This window comes from Salvia miltiorrhiza, chromosome 2, assembly GCF_028751815.1.
Source record: "Salvia miltiorrhiza cultivar Shanhuang (shh) chromosome 2, IMPLAD_Smil_shh, whole genome shotgun sequence".
Taxonomy (NCBI): Eukaryota; Viridiplantae; Streptophyta; class Magnoliopsida; order Lamiales; family Lamiaceae; genus Salvia; species Salvia miltiorrhiza.
In genome coordinates this window covers 3,515,896-3,539,679 of record NC_080388.1, presented here as the reverse complement: position 1 = coordinate 3,539,679, position 23,784 = coordinate 3,515,896, and the positions used below count along the sequence as shown (strand labels likewise).

The 23,784-nt window shown below is 32.2% G+C and overlaps 3 protein-coding genes across 6 annotated transcripts; all 3 read left to right on the top strand.

Annotated features, from left to right (window-relative positions):
- The first annotated feature begins 8,287 nt into the window (after window positions 1–8,287).
- On the top strand, window positions 8,288–10,468 carry LOC131012677 (putative pentatricopeptide repeat-containing protein At1g12700, mitochondrial). Its single transcript, XM_057940669.1, has one exon. It carries the CDS (start codon window positions 8,424–8,426, stop codon window positions 10,350–10,352), a length of 1,929 nt encoding a protein of 642 aa, XP_057796652.1. The 5' UTR covers window positions 8,288–8,423; the 3' UTR covers window positions 10,353–10,468.
- Window positions 10,469–15,053: 4,585 nt separating this feature from the next.
- On the top strand, window positions 15,054–21,587 carry LOC131012674 (uncharacterized). 2 transcript variants are annotated; one of them, XM_057940664.1, is made up of 7 exons: window positions 15,054–15,301; window positions 15,430–15,477; window positions 15,562–15,633; window positions 20,674–20,760; window positions 21,010–21,105; window positions 21,171–21,283; window positions 21,375–21,587. In XM_057940664.1, exons 1-7 carry the CDS (start codon window positions 15,062–15,064, stop codon window positions 21,517–21,519), a joined length of 801 nt encoding a protein of 266 aa, XP_057796647.1. In that variant the 5' UTR covers window positions 15,054–15,061; the 3' UTR covers window positions 21,520–21,587. The 2 variants fall into 2 exon arrangements, with proteins under 2 accessions (XP_057796647.1, XP_057796648.1); XM_057940665.1 differs by lacking the exons at window positions 15,430–15,477; window positions 15,562–15,633.
- Window positions 15,774–19,885, top strand: LOC131012675 (uncharacterized). 3 transcript variants are annotated; one of them, XM_057940666.1, is made up of 8 exons: window positions 15,774–16,782; window positions 16,910–17,120; window positions 17,603–17,706; window positions 17,805–17,860; window positions 17,957–18,009; window positions 18,100–18,220; window positions 19,129–19,208; window positions 19,605–19,885. In XM_057940666.1, exons 3-8 carry the CDS (start codon window positions 17,675–17,677, stop codon window positions 19,716–19,718), a joined length of 456 nt encoding a protein of 151 aa, XP_057796649.1. In that variant the 5' UTR covers window positions 15,774–16,782; window positions 16,910–17,120; window positions 17,603–17,674; the 3' UTR covers window positions 19,719–19,885. The 3 variants fall into 3 exon arrangements, with proteins under 3 accessions (XP_057796649.1, XP_057796650.1, XP_057796651.1); XM_057940667.1 differs by having other exon boundaries at window positions 16,170–16,714; XM_057940668.1 differs by having other exon boundaries at window positions 16,180–16,782; window positions 19,453–19,885.
- Window positions 21,588–23,784: the final 2,197 nt, after the last annotated feature.

Sequence of the window (23,784 nt, the reverse complement as noted above, 5' to 3'; positions counted from 1 at the left end):
TTAGAATCGTGATCATGCAACTTATAAGCAATCTATGTTTTCTGGGGAAAGCATGTGTCAATTCTCTATCATTCTTCTTATTATATCATCATAACTGCAATGATATGCCATGAAAGGCAAAACATTCAACATTTCATCATAGCATGCTCTTTACATAAACATCTTCATGAAACAGTTTAGAACAATAACATCTTTAAAACGTTGTAACTGCAGTTACCTTTTTCCTTGATTGAGCACGATGCAATGGAGTGTTGAGCGGTGTCGTATTAACCCACGTATGTCTAGTGAATCAAACTAGACTTGGCTTTTTAGAATAAGGTTTCTAGTGCCAGAGCAAACGAACTGCTCTGATACCACTCTGTCACAGCCCACTATCCCAATGACGGGTTAACCGGGGTTATGACTTGGGGTGAACAATAAGAAACGGAAATTAAAGGGGATTTACTAAGTAACCAACATTAATAACAAACTAGTGGTATATATATATAACCACTTGGGTAATTCACAAATGAGTCTGCCATAACGACTAGACCCCAACTGAAAGTTAATTAAAATGAAGTAGTAATAAGTTCAAGTAGAAATGATAAATAAGTCAGAGTGTTTGCAGCGAAAAAAAACGTGTGAGTTATGCATATGGAGATGCATACTCAAGGTTTCATTACATAAACATCAAAAGGGAAATCCGCTCAACACCGATCCATTTCATCGCCTGCTCAACCTGCACATTCAGAAATACATGCAGGGCTGAGTATAAAAATACTCAGTGACATAAGCCGAAAATACAACATGCATACATATATAAATTGAACTGCCAACAGTAACACACAGGGGTTTTCTTGAATGACCTGCGCTTACTAAAACATTTCATTCATTTTCATAAAGGTGGATGCGCATCCCATTTTCAGTCTATATGATCCATATCTGTCCTTTCTGTCACGCGCCGGGAAGGAGGCCTCCTTACCACGGACGCCAAGACCGGTCGCAAGCGACTCGCGGTCTCCATGAGTGTACACGTTAACCCTAGCTAGCGACCTTTGTCTAGCATAGGATCCCAATTGGATTTCCTTTAAAGTTGGCGAACCAACATAGATAGGATACATATAAAAACATAAACATTTTGGCAGTCAATCATTTCATAAACATTTCATTTTCATAACATTTTCATTTTCATAAAGGCATTAAACATATAAGCATTTCATAAGAACTGAATAAATAGTCAAAACATATCATGCATATATATTCGCATATGAGGCCTACGTCACGCAGGGGATCTCTATATACGTAATAATAAAATAATGCCCACCTCAATTGTTCTTAAAGCTGGCGTGGAGTCGTTTCTTCTTCGGCTTCACTTTCTGTCGCCCGGATCCTTCATTGATGAAGAGTCGATAAGTTCGTGAAGAAATTGTCATAAGACAAAGTCTAATTCTACGTGCCTAGGGTATCTTTTAATGTTTTAGGGTTCTAGCATCCATAATTCGTTACATTAAAGACAGTCAAAAATCAATCATACCTCGTCTAATCTCATTCAAACACATAGGCAACACAAACACATAAGGCACATAAGAATCACAATCAAACATCATCAAAACATGCTCTGTTTTTACACTGACTCAACTTCAAAATTTAATCTGTTCTGACTCCGACATCTCCTGGACTCGAGACTCATACCGAAAGAAAGATATTCGAGTCTAGTTTCATATAAAAAAAAAAGTAGAGTCGAAAACTCCAAGTGGTTTGAGAGATATGACGTTTTTACCACGATCTACCATGTTCGGCAGTTTTGAACAATCGAAAACTTGGATTTTTGAAAAATAGTAAACGTTGTCAAACTGGGCTCAAATTTTGTGGATATCTAGCTAACACAATAAGGTTACTACCATAAAAATTTGGAAATCTATATCACACAGGAAGCTACTGAAATGAATGACTCTTTCCTCTGTTCTCTGAAATTCTCGGTAGTAATGTGCAGTTTAGGTTTTGCATTTTAAAGAAGTATCAAATGAAGTTGGAATGGCTTGAAATTTTACCAAGGTACTCAAGACTCATGTAGGGACTTGCTATAAAATTTTCAAAGCTATTAGACATCGACAAACCGTCGATCACAGTAGGTCAGTAGGCCTACGAAATTCATATTTATAAGTCCTTAAAAAAATAATTTATATAAATCAAGAAATAAGAGTTTAATCCCAAAAATATTCATTAAAAGTCCATCATAATTTAAATAAAAGAACGGACCTCATTTAAATTAAATAGTCCCAAACTCGTTACACACATATACTAAATCTTTCATGAAACATCCTTTAAAATAAACTTTGATACATAGAAAATAATTCAACAACTTGAGCTCTTAAGAGGTTGTTTTGCAACAGACATCAAATCTGCCTCGGATCTCCAAATGAGGCTCCAAAAGACATTCTGGAAACTAGACATTTCAAGGATCATTCTCCAATTTGAATCGAATGAAAAAAATTCAAACGAGCAAGATATGCCCTCTCAAAGATGGGTATTTAACAAGCAAAAATCTGAAAATTTCAGATTTCCAGATTACAACCAAGTCAGTGGGCTTTCTTTAAAAATTCATATCTCCCTTTACAAAACTCCACTGGGAACCCCAAGGGTCAATCTGGAAACTAGGGAGAGATCATAACACTCTACAGTTGGATTTACTCCAAGAACATTCATGGTTTAGAAGATATGACTGTCTAAAGTTCAGTGCACAAAAAGAGTTCAAGTTTGGCAGATTTAGAACATAAATCGGAAAAACCACTTTAGGCTTCACCAAAAATTCTAAAACTGAACAAGTAAGTTCCCAACATGTCAGTGAATATTCAGTAGAAAGATAGGCTTGAGAATCAAAGATTTAAGTCGGCCTTTGCCACCTCAAAGTCGTAGGTTTGTAAAATCTACTGGATGGTACAAGGAATAAGAACTAGATTTCAAGAATTTATACCGGTTGTTTCCCTTACTCAAAAATGGTGAGACTGATGTCAAAAGAAAGATACGGGAGTCTAGAGTGACATATTCAAGTTTCAAAGGTTTTCACCGATTGAAACTTTACTTATGGCCTCCCAAAGATTGTTTACCAAAAATGTATTCCAGATGGGCAGTGATGTTTACAAATTCATAAATAAATCATAAGAGCTCCAAACCTTCTGAAATTTTACCAAAGTATAGAAAACATATGAAAGATGATACACAATTAATTTGGGAATTTTGGGAACCGTTTGGATGGCTGGAATCGCCTTGCAAAACACTGCCGAGCAGTGTGCTTATGGCAGATTCGCTGCCTTACCTCATGCACGGTTTTTCACCCAATAAACTCTACCAAAATAATCATCCAAAATCATAAAACATATCCTCACATAATATAGCACACAAATGTGTAAAAATCCATGGCCATAAAGCATTTTCAGTTGAGAAAAAGCAAAGAAAAACTCACCCTCGAAGCACAACCTTCACTCTATAGTTTTCCCACACTCTCCCTTGCTTTGCTACTTCTCTTGGGGCTTCAAAGGCTTCTATGGAGTGTGATAATGGTGGGAGAAAAGTTGTGAGAGTGGGAGAAAGAATGTAGTGGTGGGGAAAAGGAGTAGTGTGGTGGAGAGGTAGGAGTAGTGGTAGGGAAAAAGATTAGTGGTAGGGAAAAGAAAATATTAGTGATGGTAGGGAAAAAGATTAGTGGTAGGGAAAAGAAAATATTAGTGGAGGATAATGGGGTGTTACATTAAGTAAATATAAAAATGTGGTGTAGTAATAACACATGTGTAAGAAAAAAAATATATGTAAGACTAATCATCAATTAATAAAATGCTAGAGCATAAAACTCTTGTGATCAAAATTAGAATAAATAGCACTAACATTAGTGCACTCTCTCAATTTATAAATACATCATAGGAAAATAATTTGAGAAAAATATTGATGGAAAATTTTTATAACTCATCATTCCTAAATTTCTCGGTAAAAATAAATAAATACATAAATTTTTTTTTTTCGATTTGAAAACTCAAAATAAATCTTTGAGCTCCATCATTCTCTTAATGGACTCAAAATATATTTTGAGTGCATCATCCGTTGAAATAAAAATAAAAATAAATTATCACGTATGTAATCATCAAATTCACATAAGTCCGTATTTTATTAATGGATGCTGAACCCTAATTACCATAAGAAATCCTTAAATCAATAATTAAAAGTCTATAATCCTTAATAAAAAGTCGGGGCATTACAATATATCCGAAATTAGTCTCTCTCTCGCTCCCTTGATTTTTTCGTCCATTTTCTTTCCTTTTTTTTCGGCTAATTTGTTTCCAATTTTCACAAAATCTTCCGTTTTGTTTCCTTATTTTTCGAAGACTTTGTTTCCTTATTTTTATGTTTTTATTTCAAAAAAAATTATAAATTATATAATTCGAATATATATTTTTTTCGGTTTTGTTTTTTATTTATTTGTTTTTAAATTTTATTATTGATTTGTTACCAATAATTTAGTGTTTCTTGTTATAATAATTCTAGATTTGTTTCCAGCTATTTTTTTTTTTCTAAATTAATATTATTTATTTTTTTCCCGAAAATTATTACTCCTAAATTTTGTGTTTATTTGTTTTTTATTAATTTGTTTCAACTAATTTTGTGTTTCTCCTTAAAATAATACTAGATTTGTTTTCGGATATTATTTTTAAATTTTTTCAAAAATTAGATTTTTTTATAAGATAAAAATAAATAATATTAAATTATGTTATTATTTCGGATATTTATATTGCTAATTTTCTTTTATTTGTTTCCACTAATTTGTGTATTCCGCTAAAACTAATCTTAAATTTGTTTCCACTAATTTAGAGATTCTAATTCTGCTAGCCTATAATTAATCATAGATTTGTTTCCACTAATTTAGATATTCTAATTCTACTATAATTAAACGTAGATTTGTTTCCACTAATTTAGGGATTCTAATTCTCCCAAAACTAATCCTATATTTGATTACCTAATTTAGAGATTCTCCTAAAAATAATCCTTTCAACATATATTTTATTTTTCAATAATTATTTTGTATTTTTTGAATTGTATGTACAAATATACATTTGTTTAGTTTGGAAACAATATAATGGGGCATCGGTCGAAAAAATAAATAACATATACTTGGATTAAATGTATTATAATAATGCAGTAAACGCGATATAATAATAGGAAATAAATTTTAATTAATTAATAGAAATAAATTAGTGAAGGTTGGAAAAAAATGTGAATACGATGTGATTTTGGTTGGAAAACTATATACATTTTAGACAATGTATTATAATATAGTATTAAACGCGATATAATAATAACAAATAATTATACTCAATGAAATAGAGTTGAATTAATTAATTGAAACAAATTAGTGAATTTGAAAAAAAAAATTAAAACTATATTACATATACTTTATATTATAATAAAGTATTGTAATCGATATGATGATAACAAATTGAACCACGATCGTGTGAGTAACGAAGTCGAAATAGTTATACTCAATGAAAAAATTAATTAATTAGTTGAAATTATATAACAATATACTTGAAGACCATAAATTATAATATAATATTAAAGTCGAAATAATTAAACTCAACATTCATCAAATTTAATTATATAATTGAAATATTATTAAAGTTGGAATCAAAAATAAAGTATAGTCAATCGTATGCAAAGATTTTTATTGGAATCTATATAACATATAGTTGAATACAATGAATTATAATATAGTATTAAATGAGATAAAATAATAAGAAATAATTATAGTAAATGAAATTTAGTTGTATTAATTAATTGAAATAAATTAGTGAATTTGAAAAAATAAAAATAAAAATAAAAATAAAAATGAATCATACGGTGGTATTTTGGTCGGAGAACTATATAACAAATATTTGAAGACAATGTATTATAATATAGTATTAAGCACGATATAATAATAATTTTTTTGCAATGTAATAACTATATGCAATGTAATAAAATTGAATAATATCATTGAAATAAAGTTTTGAATTTTTTAAAAATAAAGTATACGCAATGAAATAAAGTTTAAAGAATTAGTGATTTTGAAAGAAAAGAAAAAATAGGGAGGTTGCGCGGTAAACTTTATAACATACACTTGAAGACAAAGTAGTATGTTATAGTATTGTAATTGATACAATAACAAGAAAATTGACTACCATAAGTCCAAATAGTTAATCTCAAAGAATCATATACTTGAATTATAATTTAGTATGAAACTAATGAATAATTATACTCAATGTAATAAAGTTGAATTAATTAATTGAAATAAATTAGTTAATTTGCAAATTAAAAATTAAATAAAATCAACCATGAATCATAAAAAAAATAAGCTTATATGTCTTGGTTGATCGTAAAAAAAAAAAAATGAACTACGATTGTGTGAGTAACGAAGTTAAAATAATTAAACTCAATGCAAACAAGTTTAATTGATAGTTGAAATTAATTAGTGAATTTGTAATAAAAAAAGAATGAATCATATGATGGGATTTTGCTCGAAAAAAGTATATATAACGTATAGTTTATTAAAAGCGATATAATAATAAGAAAATGAAATACTATAGGGTGAGTAATGAGAAAAAATTAAATAAGATAAATCATATGCAGGGATTTTGATCGTAAACCTATATAGCATATTCTTTATTTGAATATAATATAAGCAAGTATTGTAATCGATGTGGTAATAGCAAAATGAACCACAATTGTCTGAGTAATGAAGTCGAAATTATTATATTCAATGAAATCAAATTTAATTGATTAGTTGAAATTATATAACAATATAACAATATACTTAAAGACCATATATTATAATATAGTATTATAGTCGAAATAATTAAACTCAACATTCATCAAGTTTAATTATATAATTGAAATAATAAAAAAATTATATTATTAATTAAACCCGATATAATAATAAGAAATAATTAAAACTCAATGAAATAAAGTTGAATTAATTAAATGAAATAATGTAGTGACTTTGAAATAAAAATTAATATTCATGAATCATACGATGGAATTTTGCTCGGAGAACTACTATAGTGTGTGTGTGTCTAATGAACTCGTATAACTATATATACTCAATGTAATCAAGTTGCATAATATAATTGAAATAAATTAGTGTGAATAGAAAAGTAGAAATACAATTACTCAGTGATTCACACGTAGGGAAATCGTGTGAAAAAACTGTATAACATATATATTTTTTGAATGTGTTACATTTTTTTGTGGAGAATGAGAATATCTAAATTAGTGAAAACAAATCTATGATTATTTTTAGAAGAATCACCAAATATATTGGAAACAATATATTGAGTATATTTATCAACGGATAATTAGTGGAAACAAATAAAAATAACAAAATTTTAGCAATATAAATATCCAAAATAAAAACATAATTTAATATTAGATAAAAATTTATTTTTATCTTATAAAAAATCTAATTTTCAAAAAATTAAAAAATAATATCCGAAAACAAATCTAGTACTTATTTTTTTAAGGAGAAACACAAAATCAGTTGAAACAAATTAATAAAAAACAAATAAACACAAAATTTAGGAGTAATAATTTTTGAAAAATAAATAAATAATATTAATTTAGAAAAAAAATATTCGGAAACAAATCTAGAATTATTATAACAAGAAACACTAAATTATTGGTAACAAATCAATAATAAAATTTAAAAATAAATAAATCAATAACAAAACCGAAAAAAAATATATATATTCGAATTATATAATTTATAAAATTTTCTGAAATAAAAACATAAAAATAAGGAAACAAAGTCTTCAAAAATTAAGGAAACAAAATGAAAGATTTTGTGAAAATTAGAAACAAATTAGCCGAAAAAAAAGGAAAGAAAATGGACGAAAAATAAGGAACGAGAATGGACGAAAAAATCAAGGGAGAGAGACTAATTTCAGATATATATACATGGAGAAAATCAAGGGATAAAACAGTAAAACCAATAAATCCCTAATACCGGCCCACTCTCTACCCACCAAAAAAACCGATTTTTTACCAGGTGTTCAGTACACCTGGTGTCCGTTTATCACTACTCTTTAATTTAAAGGTAATTTGCTCTACTTTGACTAACTCATGGCCAAATATATTAATCTTTATCAGCAAGAAAAATAAGACAAAATCCGTCCACTAATTAATTGCAAGGAATTTATCTTCATTTCGGTCTAATAAAGTCCTATTATTTGGGATTAGTTGAGCTATTTTATTGTTTTCAGTTATGCTTTTCTTTGGAAGGCTATTTAACACAACACCCACTTTGTTTATTTTCAATCAAATTAATCTGCTTTTGCACTTATCTTATCATCATACACCTTTTTCATTCATCTCTTCTAAACCTTCTAAAAAATTATCACATAAAAAGAAAAACTAGAGTGAGAATGAGTCGGAATCACGCTGCCATGATTTTGGGAAGAATTATCTCCAATTCTTCATTCAATTCATCCACTTTCCCCATTGCTTCGTTTCTTGTCAAACCCAGATTCAATTTTGATAATCTAAGCCACCAAATTAAATACTTCTCCGCCTATCCCAGATTCGATTTTGGATCTATACGTGAGCCCAATGATGCCGTCGCTCTATTTCGGGAGATGGTAAGCACGGAGCCGCTTCCTTCTGTTAAGCTTTTCAATAATCTGTTGAGTGTTGTGGTGAAGATGAAACAATACTCTCTTGCCCTTCATCTGTTCGACGAAATGCTTAAGAGAAATGCTCCTGTAAATCACTACACGATGAATATTGCAATTGATGGCTGTTGCCGACTGAAAAGACCTGATTTTGGGTTTGCTATCTTAGGCATTTTTTTCAAGCGTGAGTACGAGCCTGATGTTGTAACCTTTACAATTCTCATCAAAGGCCTTCTCCTGGTTGGAAGGATCTCAGAGGCAGCTAAAGTGTTGGGGAAGCTGTCCGCCTACCACCTGTGCGAGCCTGACGAATATATGTATAGTACTATAATTAATGGTTTATGCAAAGCTGGAGATATTCTCCAGGCTATTGATTTGCTCTGCTCATTGGAAAAGGGAAAAGGGAGCTGCAAACCCAATGTCTGTGCTTACAGCATAGTCATTGATGCTCTATGCAAAGATGGAAAGGTCGACGAAGCTCTCCAACTCTTCACCTCTTTGGGTGATAAGGGGATTTCACCCAATATAGTGACATATAATTCAATAATCGAGGGGTTATGCAATAGGAGAAGAATGGACGAGGCTCAAGACATTTTAAGGAAGATGATTGCTGATGTGGTCAGCCCAGATGTGTTGACGTGTAATATCTTTGTGGATGCTTGGTGCAAAGATGGAAAGGTGGAAGAAGCCGAGCATATGTTGGTATCTATGAAAGAGATTGATATTCACCCCAACATTGTCACTTACAGTGCATTGATTAATGGATACTGCTTGCAAGGGAAAATGGATGAAGCCGGACGTATTTTCCAATTGGCAGTCAACTCTGGAATCAAGCCCGATATCATCAGCTACAATAGCTTGATGAACGGCTATTGCAAAATAGGGCGAGCCGATGAAGTTTCACGTCTTTTTGCCATAATTCCTGCCAAAAGGTTAGAACGCAATGTGGTTTCTTATAACATAATGCTGCATGCCTTATTTTGTGAAGGCAAGTGTGAAGACGGCTTGCAGCTGTTCAAAGAAATGGAAGCTCTACAAGTATCTCCGGATATATGGACTTATAATATCGTGTTGGATGGTTTGTGCGGAGCTCATCGTATTGCTGAAGCTTTTCCAGTGTTGCATATCATGGAAGATAAAGGTATCATTCCAAAGATAGTAACATACAATATTCTCATTCGGGGATTGTGCAACAACAACAATGTCAGAGAAGCAAAGGATCTTATTGACGAGCTTCCATCCAAAGGTTTGCAGCCTGACGTCGTAACATATACGATTCTCATTGGTGCACTTTGTGAAGAAGGGCAGATAGAGGAGGCCAAGGATCTGTTCCATGAGCTTCCGTCCAAAGGTTTGCAGCCTGACGTCATAACGTATAAAATCTTTATCGGTGCACTTTGTGAGGAAGGGCAGATCGAGGAGGCTAAGGATTTGATGACGCAAATGGTAAACAACGGTTGCTTGCCTGATAATGTGACGTACAATGTTTTTGTTCAAGGTCTTCTCAAAAGGAACCAGATGCTTGATGCAATGCCACTCATGGAAGAGATGGATGCAAGGGGATTCACACTTGACAAAATTTCATATTCGATGTTGATTGAACCAGTGAAAAGGGAAGGTAAAGATAGCGTTCTGTTTAATAAGGTTAAGAAACTCGTACCAGAGGACTTCTATTCTAGTTAGGTTTTATGCTGTGTTTGAAGGTCAAGAATTATTGCAATAGAGATTAATGGGAAAGTACAATTGCTTATTAGTTTATTTAGTCTTTGTGTTATGATGATTAAAAATGCTTCAATTTTTGTAGTTGTGATGCTGTTTATTTAATCTCTATGTTTTTCTACAGTAATGTGGAACAATAATCAAGACTAGATACACATTTGTGGGCACTGTTGGTGGGATTATTTATTTAGATTGGGAGTTGCTCAGCTATGCACCTTGACTTGCAACTTCTGCATTCATTGTATATGCAAATTGGAGCTACTGATCCAGTCATCATTCATTTCCCATCTTCCTAAAATAAACTACATTTAATTTAGTTTCACAATGTAAGAATTATGTATATGAATTCTTGATTGAAATCAAGATCTCTGTTTTTTCTGAGCTTGTAAGTTAATGTATGGCGATCTTTAAGTGAGATTTGAACTCGAGACCCTCCAATACCTCCTGTGGTATCTGAGGTTCATTGTCATTATTGAAAACTGAGCATCGAAAATAATAAGCAATTAGTTTTCTTGGGGAGAAAAAAAGAAACATAGACCTTGAACAAGAACTGCTGCAAGAAACAATATCAATAGGAACAAGTGATGGCAGCGATGTTACTGCTGAGCTCTATCTGTGTATTAATTGTTTTTGACTTGTCAATAGTTTTTAACTGCCTCCTGTTTGGGAAGTATGAAACAGATTGAATCCCTTTGCTCAACTTGATAACCAACAGCAATATTGATGGAGGAGGTAGCAATGAAGCAGCAGATCTAGAGTGATAAATCACATCGGCAACTCCTTCAAATTGTTTGGTAAAATAAGCTTATAAGCTGCAAAACTAAGTTCCTCTACCCCAACTTAATTTTTCATAATTTTATATGCAACCATCATTTTACAAAGATTATTCAACTATTGGCACAATGTGTTAGAAAACATAAGAGCAATTTTGAATTTCAGATGGACAGAGGAGGCGTCCAAGAGAATTCCCAACAGGTTATGAAGATTTCCAGTGGATTTGTTGAGCAAGAGGCTTGCATTCCCCACTTGGCTAAACAAGTTGTGCTTGAGAAACTGCAGCCTCGTTCGAGAAGATCTGGCAACGATTGGTTCGTTCCACATCTACAAGTTCTTGAGCTAGAACACAACTCTTTCTTGGGAGGTGAGTTGAGCATTTTCAACGGTGAGTTTCCTTGTCTCGGGTTCTTGAGAATCGATGGCTGTGATGTCGTGTGTTGGGCTGACACCTCTGCTTTTCGAGTTCTCGAAAAGCTCATTGCTTGAGATCTGTGGCAGTTGCAAGAGATCCCTTCGGATATCGGAGAGACAAACACGCTCAAACTCATTCATTTGCATCACTGCTCTGAATCTGGGGATATTTCAGCATTGGAGATTAAGAAAGAGCAAGACAGCTTTGGGAATTATAGCCTTACGATTGAAGTTGACATCTCTTGTTCCTGCTGCAGTGAGAGTCTCTTAGGGTGAATATCCACTTTAAAACTTCAAACTTTTTTCAGTTTTCCTAATTTGTTATGATTTTCCATTAACCTGTACTTTCATGAAATAATCAAAAAATGTAGCTAACATAAGAATATTATTCTAACCATTATACAAATTCCTTCCTATTTTAATTTTTTTTAATTCAAGTCCACTAGTTTATTAGTACAATTTCATTGGGTAGTTTATTAATTGATTGGCTGAGTTGCAATTTCGGCAGCGTTTCAGCTTGTGCATTTGAATCGGTGAAGATTGAAGTGATTCTCGAGCTCTATTTATAGGAGAGGTCTTGAATAGATCTGTTGGCGGAGATGGTTTTCAAGAATTCATCCGTTGGAGAGTAATCAGTCCGATGAAGAAGTTTAACTGATACTTGACTTTTGTATCAGTCCGCCGATTCCACATAGCCAACATTATATGAATCAGTCATAACTGATTCTTCAGTTGAGAAACTCGTTCTAGTCAAATATCAGTATTTGGCTCTGTCTTTAATCGCAAACATCAGTCGAGTTCTTCAGTCTTCAGTCCTTCGTTCTTCATTCTTCAGTCCTTCAGTCTTCAGTTTTCAGTCTTCAGAACACTAAACAAGAAGATGAACTCCAACACTTGAATTCGAAAGATTCTAGTCTATTACAAAGAGAACTTAAGAATTTTGGTATCATCAAAACTAGGGCTAGAATATTTCATTAAGTTCTCAACATGATACAAATAAATTTTTCTTAATTTGTGGAATATTTATATAATGATTTTAGATATTTTATAATGGTTTTTGTATATGGAAGCTGATTAAAATTTAGAAAAAGAAAACGAATGAATGAGAATTGAGTAAAATTAGAATGAAGTGATTATACGACATAACATAGGATAGAATTTATTTTCTTGAAATACTAATATAATGATTTTTAGATATTTAATAATCCCTCCGTCCCACGAAGCATGATACAGTTTTCTTTTTAGTCTGTCCCACGAAGCATGACACATTTCTAAAAATGGCAAAAAATTTACCTTTATTCACATTTTTACTTTTTCACCTACCACACTTAACACACAAAATACCAATTTCTTATTTCCCGTGCCGAAAAGAACTGTGTCATGCTTCATGGGATGGAGGGAGTAGTTTTTAATATATCATAATTTTTAGATATGGAAATTGATAAAAATTTAGAAAAAAAAAAAACAAGAATGAATTAGAATTGAGGAAAATTAGAATGAAGTAATTGGAATGAATAAGAATTTATAATCCGTCATCTTCATAAATGAATATTAGCGGATAGTGCATCGGAAGATAGAAAAGACTAAATTCATTCAACCGTATAAGTTCACTAGTGCTCTTTTGAATAATGGAATCAATTTATTTATATATTTGAAGGAAAAATGTTAACAATTGAATTTAATAGTTATTATATTTATAACTTAGAACTAAATTAATTATTTTTCCATCTTAATGGATATGATTAAATCTTATTCCAAAGGTTGATTTTTTTTTTTTTTTGTAGATTTAATAATTAAGAATACTTATCTAATTTTGCATTCTTTGATCAACTTTGTTGTGATTTTTAAGGGATCTATAGTCTTTTTCTATAGTAGTTTTTTATTCCTAATATACAGTAAGTAGTAGAGGAAAATTAAAATATATTAAGTATTGTTGATCAAAGGTATAGATTAGTTCTACATTCTTATCTTAAGGATGATTTTTATTTTAACTCAATTGAAGTATTATATACGTTAAAACCTGAATTGGTCTGCCCATGAGGTCGAAGATAATTTTTTAGGGAATATAAATAGAATTAATAACATCAAAGTCATATATATTAAAGTAAATCATGTACGTTTTAAATTGAAATTGCAACGTTGGATATCATAAAGTATAATATTACAATAATCATTACAACCTCAAAATTACAAATACTTATGTATTTTCTATTTTTCGTGTAAGGATATAAATAAAACTTTATTGATCAGTGGAATATTAGTATAGTGTTTTTTAGATATTCAATAGTTTTTAGATATATAATGATTTTTAGATATGTAATACTCCCTCCGTCCACGAAATGAGTACCCATTTGGGGGTGGCACGGGTTTTAAGAAATTGATTAAGTGTGTGTGAGTGGAATAAGGGACCCACTTTTATTGTGAGTGGGATGTGTGGGGTACACTTACCAAAAAAGGAAATGGGTACTCATTTGGTGGACGGACCAAAAAGGAAATATGGGTACTCATTTCGTGGACGGAGGGAGTAGTTTTTTGGATATGAAAATTGATTAAAAATTAAAAAAATGAGAATGAATGAGAATTAAGGAAAATTAGAATGGAGTGCTTATACGACGCCACGTAGGATATAATTTATTTTGTTGAAATATTTATATAATGATTTTTTAGATATTTATTTTTTAAATATATCATGACTTTTAGATTTTTAATGTTTTTAGATATAGAAATTGATTAAAATTTAGAAAAAAAAAGAATGAGAATTTAGGAAAATTAGAATGGATTGATTATATAATGCCACGTAGAATAGAATTTATTTTGCTTTAATATATATAGATAGATCATCTATATTTTTTTAAATAATAATAATATTATGTAATTTTCACGTTCTATAAATCCACTTCAACTGAAAAAAAATTACACTAAAATTCTGGCTTTAAAATCTTAACAGATTTAAAGAATAATACAATTTCGTCACCAAAAGCGGCTACCTAGTAAGTTCGTGTACAACAAAAGGTGGAATTACAAGAGAGAGAGAATAAGTGAATATACATTTTTTTGAGGTAATACATTTTTTTATATACTACTCCCTCCGTCCACGAAATATTGTCATACTTACCCATTTTTTCTTATCCATAAAGTAATGCCTTATTCTATTTTTTTTACCATTACACCCTTTTTTCTTTCATTTATTTACAATCAATTGTCACTAATGGACCCACCATACAACAACTTATTTTATTTTTATATTCTACTTTATTACACTTTATTACTAGTGGACCCACCACACAACAACTTTAACACTTTAGTCAACTACCTTTATCACTTTAATCAACTATCCTTATATTTCACTCACAACCACTTTATCAGCTTTCTTAAAACCTATGCCGAACAGTAAATGGGGCAATACTTTGTGGACGAAGGGAGTATATTTTTGTATAAATAGTGAATGAGTGAACAACTTGTTGAATATTCATATTAACTCCAAGATGTACGGATTATACCCTCTCTATTCGGCGGCTCTCGTCATCACCGCCTACCCGAAATGGTGCCTCAGATCCATTCCGATCTATTGCTCTCTTTCAGCCACAGCCGAATTCGGAAAAAGTTATAAGAGGAAAAAGCTGCCGGTGGAGCTCTTGGAAAGTGTGACGAAGCTCACGTGCGAGTCAGCCGCGCGCGGCGGCGCTTGTGATGTCTATTTGATCGGAACCGTTCACAATTCTCCGGTAATTCACTCTAATTTTAATGTATTTGTTCATATTTATATAATTCTCTATTTTTCCTGTTGCATTGTTAATATGTAGAATTGTAATCGAATCACAATAGCTTAATTTTGATTAATCTTCATTTTCAGAAATCTTGTCAGGAAGTTAGGCAGTTGATACGATTGATCAAACCAGGGGTGCTTTTCCTTCGAAACTTCGAAGCCACTTTTATTTTACTATAATTGTTTTCACTCTCAAAAACAGCAATGATATGCTTGCAGGCTGTTCTCGTGGAGCTTTGCCCTTTTGGCGCTAAATTTCTTAATAGAATTGCTAAGCGTAAAATATACGAGGTTGGGCCGATTTATTTATTTATTTATTTTTTCTTTTATCAGTTTTGGAAGAATTAATTGAATTAAGTGCTAGTAATTAGTCAGAAATAATCATGAAATGGTAGCTCTAGTATGCTCTTATTTGACTTTCATTTATGCTGCCACTACTACAAAAGTTTACATACATAACAGTGAATAGATAACGGTTTTTTTCAAAAACCGTTATGTATGAGCGCACTTTTAGGAATAGATAACGGTTTTGCGAAAATCCGTTATCTATGTAGTGTTGTCTAAATGCATAGATAACGGTTTGAACAATTGCGTTATGTTTTTGCGTTATCTATTAGTTGCATACATAACGGTATTATAAAACTGTTATCTATGACCATCTTTTATAACAGTTATTTTTATAACGTTCAAGAACCGTTATGTATAAGAGTCATTTACAACGGTTTTTGAACCGTTATGTATGAACGTCTCTAAAAACTGTTATGTATAATTTTTTTTGTTAATTTTTTTAAAATAATATAATATTATATTATATTATATTATATTAAAAATAACAAATAAATTATTTATCCTAAAATCTGAATTTATTCCTATATATAGACTTTGAGAAAAAAAAAAACTCATAACATTTTTTTTATTAAATAACACTTAAATAAAATCTGAAAATATTATTAGAAACCTAAATACCAAAATTGAATAATAAAAATTAAACAAAAGAAAAAGGAAAAAGATTTTCGTTCCTAACAGCCCTAACACTTCTCTATCTATTTCGCCTCCCCCCAAATCCCAATTTGCCGCGCCTTCCCTGAGTCCGCCGCGCCTTCATCAAGCTCCCCCAGTCGCGCCTTCATCCAGCTCCGTCTGCCTCCGTCGCGCCTTCGTTCTTGCTCCGGCGTGTTTTATTGGCCGAGTGTGCGGCGGCGGCAGGCTAGGGTTTTCAAACCCTAGCTGTGATGAAGAGAAGAAACGGGTCAAAAAGATGGGCTAGGGTTTTCCAGACTCCAGTCTTCGCGCGCCTCCACGATCTGCCGCGCCGCTTCCTTTTCAGACCGCCGTCCGTCTGTCCACTGGCAACTCACGCACACCGCACACGGTAAGCCCTCTCTTTCAGCTGGCCTGCAGCATCTACAGTCCTCGAACAATGCGGTTCCTCCAGCTCAGGTAAGTTTGGGCGATTTTACGATTTTGGTGGGTTTGAACTTGCGCAGATCTGATTCCACGAGCTGGAACTCAGATATTTGATTTTTCTGATTTTTCTTTTGTTTATTTTTTGCTTTATTCAAATTAGGATTTTGGATATTACAATGGAGGCGGTCAGGGTTCGAGAATGTACAAGAGTGTGCAGGCGCAAAGGACGTACAGTGGAGGCGATTTGTTTGCGGAGCCGTTGACGCTGCCAGGGCATTCACGGGAAGAATGGCGAGGAGCTGGTTTGGCCAAATGAGAGTAGCCCGGGGCTATTGGATCTGCATTCGTTTGACACTGAGCTACTTCCGGAGGTAGATTTCTTGATTTGAGAAGTGGAGTAGTTATTTTTCGTTAATCAGTATATGCTAGTTTGTGGGCGTCGGTTTTATGGGTTATGGTTGTAGTTTATGTGGTAGGAAATGAACTCTATCTTACATTGTGGATAAAGTAGTAGCTTTAGCCGTCATGTTCGATGGTTTTGATAGAAATAGGGGTTGTTGTCAGATGACTCCTGTCTAGCAATGCAATTTTATGCTTTGTATCTTGTGTATTTGATGAGGTGGTGTTGCTTCATTGATGCTTTACGGATTTCTGATGCTGTTTTACTATAATTTTGGACGCTTTGGTTGATTCCTTATGTATGAGATTTTTGTGCCACGGGTGGCCGGGTGGGTTTAGGTTCTGTTAAGTTATAACCTGCTGTTGTTTGTTCTATATTTAGCTTTTATCAAAGACTCAATGAATTGGGTGTTTGTTGTTACTTCTAGTTACTTATTCGAAACTCTCTGCACAGCTAACTGGAAGATCAGGGAAGCATCTTTTCCTTACGGATAATGATGGTGGGAAACTTCCACTCCTGCTTCAGATGGTCAATGACTCTGCTGACCTTCATTTCATGTTAGTATGCGATTTTTGGCAGCACAAACTCTTTATATCACTTGTTAGCAAATGAAGTCTCTTTTGTTATCTTCTAACAACTCTGACCCTATATGCAGATCAGCATTACGATCTTTCAACCACCGTGTGGTATATGCCAACGCAAACTATGACCGTATCCTTTAAATAGTTTATGATCCTTTTTCTTGTAGCAGAAAAGTTCTTGCCTTCCTTCTTGATAAACTTACATTTGCCTTCACTGATTTCTAAGATGTGGTGGGATGGAGAACTTCATCAATCCGCCGTCAAAACGAACTACCAAAGGTTAGGTTTATGTTTTCCCAATTCGAACACTCTCTTCTTATTTCATGAAATGTTGAAGTGATAGTCATTTTTCCTCTGATTCTTCTACAGGAAAGTCTTCATGTGAATGATATGAAGTATCCTCACATCGTCCATGTAGAACAGGGAATAACTGAAGATGTAAACAATAAAGTATCCTCTGCTGTTGGAACACAGGTTATTGACTTGGAAGGTTGGCTACACTCTAGTGTGTGTTGTGTTTGAGTAAGATAAAGTGTTCATGTGATTATTAAGTGCTAACAGGAACTTCGAAATTCTGTGTGTAGAGGAGATGATTAGAGGTCTTAATCAAGTATCTTGGGAGCGTATTGATGTTAACTTCATGCGCTCAGACGAAAAATGCTGAGTTAATCAGGGTTCTTTGGTTCCTTAGTTCTTCATAAATTGGATACTACAATGATTTGTCATTTTGTAGTTGCACTTGTCGTGACGCTCATCTGATTAAGAACCCCTGAAAATTCTCATCTATTTCTCTTCATTTATGGCAAAATGGAATAAATCAGAGTCAGCAAGATGTAGTTATAGTAGTAGTGTAGTATCGGGACTCTGAATTTCATGGATCTGGAATTGTAGTGAGGAATAATTAAGAGTTCTTGAAAGAACTCCAAGAAATGAAGACAACATAAGCAAGTTAGTCTACTCACTAACTGATAAGGTCTGAACGAAAAACTGAAAACACGTTTATTGCAAGACCTAGGAGTCCCTTTGTTATAGTGAGTCGTAATAAACCCTCCACGCACAGTTCTGGAATCAGGAAACGTAGATAAGCAGGAGTAGGATGCTGAAAAATGTATATTCAGTTACCTTCATCATAGATACTGTCACCCTTTTGCAGTTTCTGTACCTGCGCATTATATTCATGTTAAGATCAAGAAGAATATATGGAATATATTAAGACGAATAGTTTTATTTCCATTGAAGCTGGAATGCTGGATTAAATTTGTCCTAGACTTAGAAATTGTAGGTAAGACAATTGGGGATCTTCGAAGCTAGGTGATAAATAGTTATTTGGATCATATATTCTCGTCTTGTTTCATTTTCCAGTTTGAATTGCTATGACGTTAGTTTCATGGTTTGCAGAGTCAATTTCATGCCTGGAGGAATTTGTATATATCTTTCTGGATATTGGAAGGTTTAATATGTCTGCAAGGTATTATAAGGTAAAAGATTAAATGTTTGCAGATATCTGATTTTCCAATTCTTTCTTTTGAATTTCACGTTAGCCACCGGGTTGGTTCTGTTCCATATGCTGAATTTTTCAGCCTTACGTAACAAAAGTAGTTCTCTGTATAAGGACATTGGTATGTTATTAGTCACCGTTTAGGCATAATCTTGATTCTTGAGTATTATTACAGTACTGAGAAGTAATTGAAAGATGGTAATTTGAGATATCTTAATATGCAGGAAATTCTTGAGTATTATTATCAGCATTAGTCACCATTTACACTTATGTGGAGATGGATAATTTTGAAAAATAGATGCCTTTACTTGAACTGAGCTTTGGAAGGAAAATTCTTGAGCAAATAAATTAGTGTGCATCAGTGTTGGACTTGTAGTTTGATGTATTCCAGCTGAGCCTTTGTGTGCACGCATATGAGTTTTTATCAAGGGAGGAAGATCAAGATGGAGATGTTACTTTCAAAAAGGGAGGAAGATCAAGATGGAGATGAGCGCGAAGGAAGCCTTTGAGAGGTCGATGAGGACTTTGTCGGAGTGGATAAGCCAGGAAGTGAATCGAAATATGTAATGATCTTAGATACTTGATACTTGGTTCATTCGAATGATAATGTACGAATATTTTGGATAATATATAATATTGTTATTGTTGATTTTATCATTTTGTTGTTTTAAAGTTATTTATTTATTTCTTTATATAAATAACATAAAAATTGAGAAAAAAATATTAAATATTAAAGATAATGGTTAAAATCGTTATAAAAGGTACAAAAAACCGTTATCTATGTCTTACAAAGATAACGGTTTAAACTGTTATAAAAAGTATAAAAAACTGTTAACTATAATATGGAAAAAAAATATTATATAATACATAACGGATAAATTCTAATACATAACAGTGGAAAACCGTTATCTATATCTTACAAAGATAACGGTTTAAACCGTTATAAAAAGTATAAAAAACTGTTAACTATAATATGAAAAAATATATATTATGGAATAGATAACGGATAAATTATAATACATAACAGTCGAAAACCGTTATCTATAATCAACATAGATAACGGTTTTATAACCGTTATGTATGTATGGTTGTACTGTTATCTTTTCCCTTCATAGATAACGGTTTTATAACCGTTATGTATGTGTGGTTGTACTGTTATCTTTTCCCTTCATAGATAACGGTTTTTAAACCGTTGTGTATGACACCTATAATAGATAACACCACTATACACAACGCTTTTTTTGCTCATAGATAACGATTTATCCGTTATCTATGAGCGTTTTTCTAGTAGTGCGTTTGGCAAAATAAGTTCTTAAACAGCTTATAAGTTGTTTTGAAGAACTTATAAGCTCAGCCAAAGACCCTCTTAGTAGAGAAACATTGTTTTGGCTTCTTCAGCAAATTCCACACCAGTTTTGCAAAATGATACTCATCTCCTTTTCTAGAGTAATCCATTGGGAGAGTTTCAAGTGGCGTATGAGGAAGCTAACAAATATGGTGCCAAAGTTGTACTTGGTGATCGACCTAGCGGAGTGAGCTACTTTTCTTCTTGTGTTTGCACTTGAATAGTCTTAATACTCTGACTGCAACTATTGAGTTTTCCTTACAATAATATTTCCCATTTAATTTATAGCGGTAACTTCATCTCAGAAAAATCATTCACATATTAACTTTGACTTTTCACTATTATTTATGTTTAAGCTCACCTGCACACATTGTGTGAATATATCCTAAAGCTTACTAAAACTTGCTTTTCATTTCATGGTTTCTGTCTCCTGTAGATTACATTCCGTAGATTCCCGGTCATGGCGTTTCTTCGGGAATTTTGCATTTCTTTTATATTTTCAAGAGAGAAACTCATAAGTACCTTAAAGCAGGTATACTTATTTACCTTAATTATAAGACTTACAAATATAAAAAAGTTGATTTTTCCTTTATGCAGTTAAACAGAATTAAATCAGATGGTCCTAACAACACTATCACTGGTGCACTAAATCAGGAGCTTGCCAAGTTGCTCCCTTCTTACGTGGAAACCCTTGTCTATGAGCGTGATCGGTTAGTGTTCTGATTCATCTTGCTATTCAAGGCTTCTCATCCTTGTAATCTTGCATGTTTGATTGTTTTCATTCTATATTGTGGTATATAGATATATATCGGGCAAGTTGTTGGAAGTCGCTCGTGAGCATAGCTCTATCGTTGCTATTGTGGGAAAGGGCCACGTGCCAGGGATCCAGAAGAACTGGAAACAACCTGTTGACGTAAAGATTTTATGCCATTCGTTGATTCTTTAAAATTCAATGATCATTACACGTCGTATTGTCAAGTATATCGTCTTGATATAACTTTATGTTTTTGAATGTTTCAGATGAAGCAACTGCTTCATGTACCAATTGTGAAGAGAATGTTCACGACTGTTAGAGGCATTGGAGCAACAGTTGCCATAATATCTGGCATTTATCTCTTAAAAGATGTAATGTAATGTCCTTTTATTAGACATTTTGTTTTGAAATCTGTTATATTTCTTTCTACACATTTTTTCTGCTTACAACTTTAGTTGCCTGTGAGATTGCCATGATATTTGCTGAAATGGTTTAGACCTTTTTTTTTATCGTGTTTGCATGTTTTTAGAAATTCAACAAATATCTCTAACTTCTCACACATTAGAAGAAAGAGCTAAAAAGTACTATAATTTGTTAATTCAAGAGAATTACTTTGTATGAATAATCATGCGTAGTGAATAACCAACTGGTTATTTCTTTTAGATTCTTCAATCTCAATCTGTGTCAGGCCATAAATAATTATGAAGGCTGGATAAAACATGGTCTTAAAGAGTCATAGGTAAATTAAAAAAAAAAGTTTGATACAATTGTTATACTATCATTTAATTATATGGCAATGTTAAACAAATCAAATTTTAATACGATCAACTCAGTAATTATATGGCAATGTTAAACAAACCAAATTCAGTGTTTCAACTTTATTTGCCATGCTAGTAGTAATCGGTGAAATGGTGATCATAAAACTTCGAAAATCATTCTATTCGTCCGTACAATTTTATTAAATAATTAAATAAAACTAACAGATCTTATGATGGTTTTGAGTAATGTTTAAATTTTCACATTGATTGCATTAGAAATTCAACAATTGTCTCTAATTTCAGACACATTTGAAGAAAGTGCTAAGCAATATAATTTATAAATACAAGAGTATTGAAGGAGGGGTATTCATTTTTCTTGATCACATCACGTACCAACAGTTTATAATTTATTTTAAATCCTTGTACCTCACTTTTTTAGACTGTATATATACCATTCGATTTAACTTAGTTTATTTTAAGTCCTTATACCTCAATATTAAGATAGAAAGTCTTTCACTGATTGAACGAGCCCGGAAGGAATATAAAAGAACTGGTTAAAAAAAAGTATGGTATCTGTATATTATTATTACTAGTATGTCCTCCCGTGCTACGCACGGACCGCAATATATTTACTTTAAATTCATTTTTTTATAATTTTTACATTGAATTAAAGAAATTCTCGTAATCTTTAATTTAATATTCATATTAAATAATTTTTCATGAATCAAAATTAACAATTTTTTAAAAATATTTAAAATAGAAAAAGAAAAAAAGAAGAGAGATAATTTGATTGGAAAAAATGAGAGGGGAGAGAGAATTTGGTGATAAAAATATTACACAAAAGTATTATTTGCTTTTGTAAAAGTATATCATCTGCGAAGAATCATTTGCATTTAAGAAAATTATCGTTTTTATTATTAAAAGTGTCATTTGAATGTATTAAACGGTTCAGTAGTACCGTTATGTATATGACTAATAGATAACGATCATATATAACGCATTGTTTCATATGCATATATAGATAACACTATAAATATAATGAAAATTAATCAAACCGTTATCTATTGTAAAAAAAAGCGCTCATATATAACGGTTTTTGACAAAGATTGTTATGTATGTTGTCTTATGTATGTGCTATTTTCTTCTAGTGTACCATTTGTAATGAATTATTTTTTTTTATAATTTTCTTCATAAAATCAATTATAATATATAATTGACAAAAACTGAAAAAAATTGAAATACGGATTCTAGTTTTTTTTCCCTTTAAATATCATTACTAAAAATATAAATATTTTAATATAACAAATTTAGTGCAATAGAAGATTTCAATTATTTAATGTTTATATTTATTTAGTTAATTATTAGGTAATCATCCGTTTTTTCTTAGCCAAGCTAATTGTCAGCCAATTTTTAGGAGTTTGTGGTTACCACTTTTGTCATAAATTCCAATTATATCCTTGCAATTGAATTAAATTACATTTACTTTGCTTTTTTATATATATAAAGATGTAAAACAAATTGAATTGGTCCCTGCGACAAACACTTATAAAAGGCTGCCGGTGGAGCTCTCGGGGAGTGTGACGATGCTCACGTGCGAGTCAGCCGCGCGCGGCGGTGTTTGCGCTGTGTCTTTGATCGGAACCTATCATCGGTCTCCGGTAATTTACTGCAATTTCTCTGTATTTGTTATATATATATA

Bases quoted from the DNA above. Each gene is read 5' to 3' on its own strand.
- LOC131012677 (XM_057940669.1), top strand. From the start codon at position 8,424: ATGAGTCGGAATCACGCTGCCATGATTTTGGGAAGAATTATCTCCAAT.
- LOC131012674 (XM_057940664.1), top strand. From the start codon at position 15,062: ATGTACGGATTATACCCTCTCTATTCGGCGGCTCTCGTCATCACCGCC. The intron at 15,478-15,561 runs GTGCTTTTCCTT...ATATGCTTGCAG, and splicing joins TACGATTGATCAAACCAGGG to GCTGTTCTCGTGGAGCTTTG. The intron at 15,634-20,673 runs GTTGGGCCGATT...CTCCTTTTCTAG, and splicing joins CTAAGCGTAAAATATACGAG to AGTAATCCATTGGGAGAGTT.
- LOC131012675 (XM_057940666.1), top strand. From the start codon at position 17,675: ATGGTCAATGACTCTGCTGACCTTCATTTCAT. The intron at 18,010-18,099 runs GTTAGGTTTATG...ATTCTTCTACAG, and splicing joins GTCAAAACGAACTACCAAAG to GAAAGTCTTCATGTGAATGA. The intron at 19,209-19,604 runs GTAAAAGATTAA...TTGGACTTGTAG, and splicing joins TGTCTGCAAGGTATTATAAG to TTTGATGTATTCCAGCTGAG.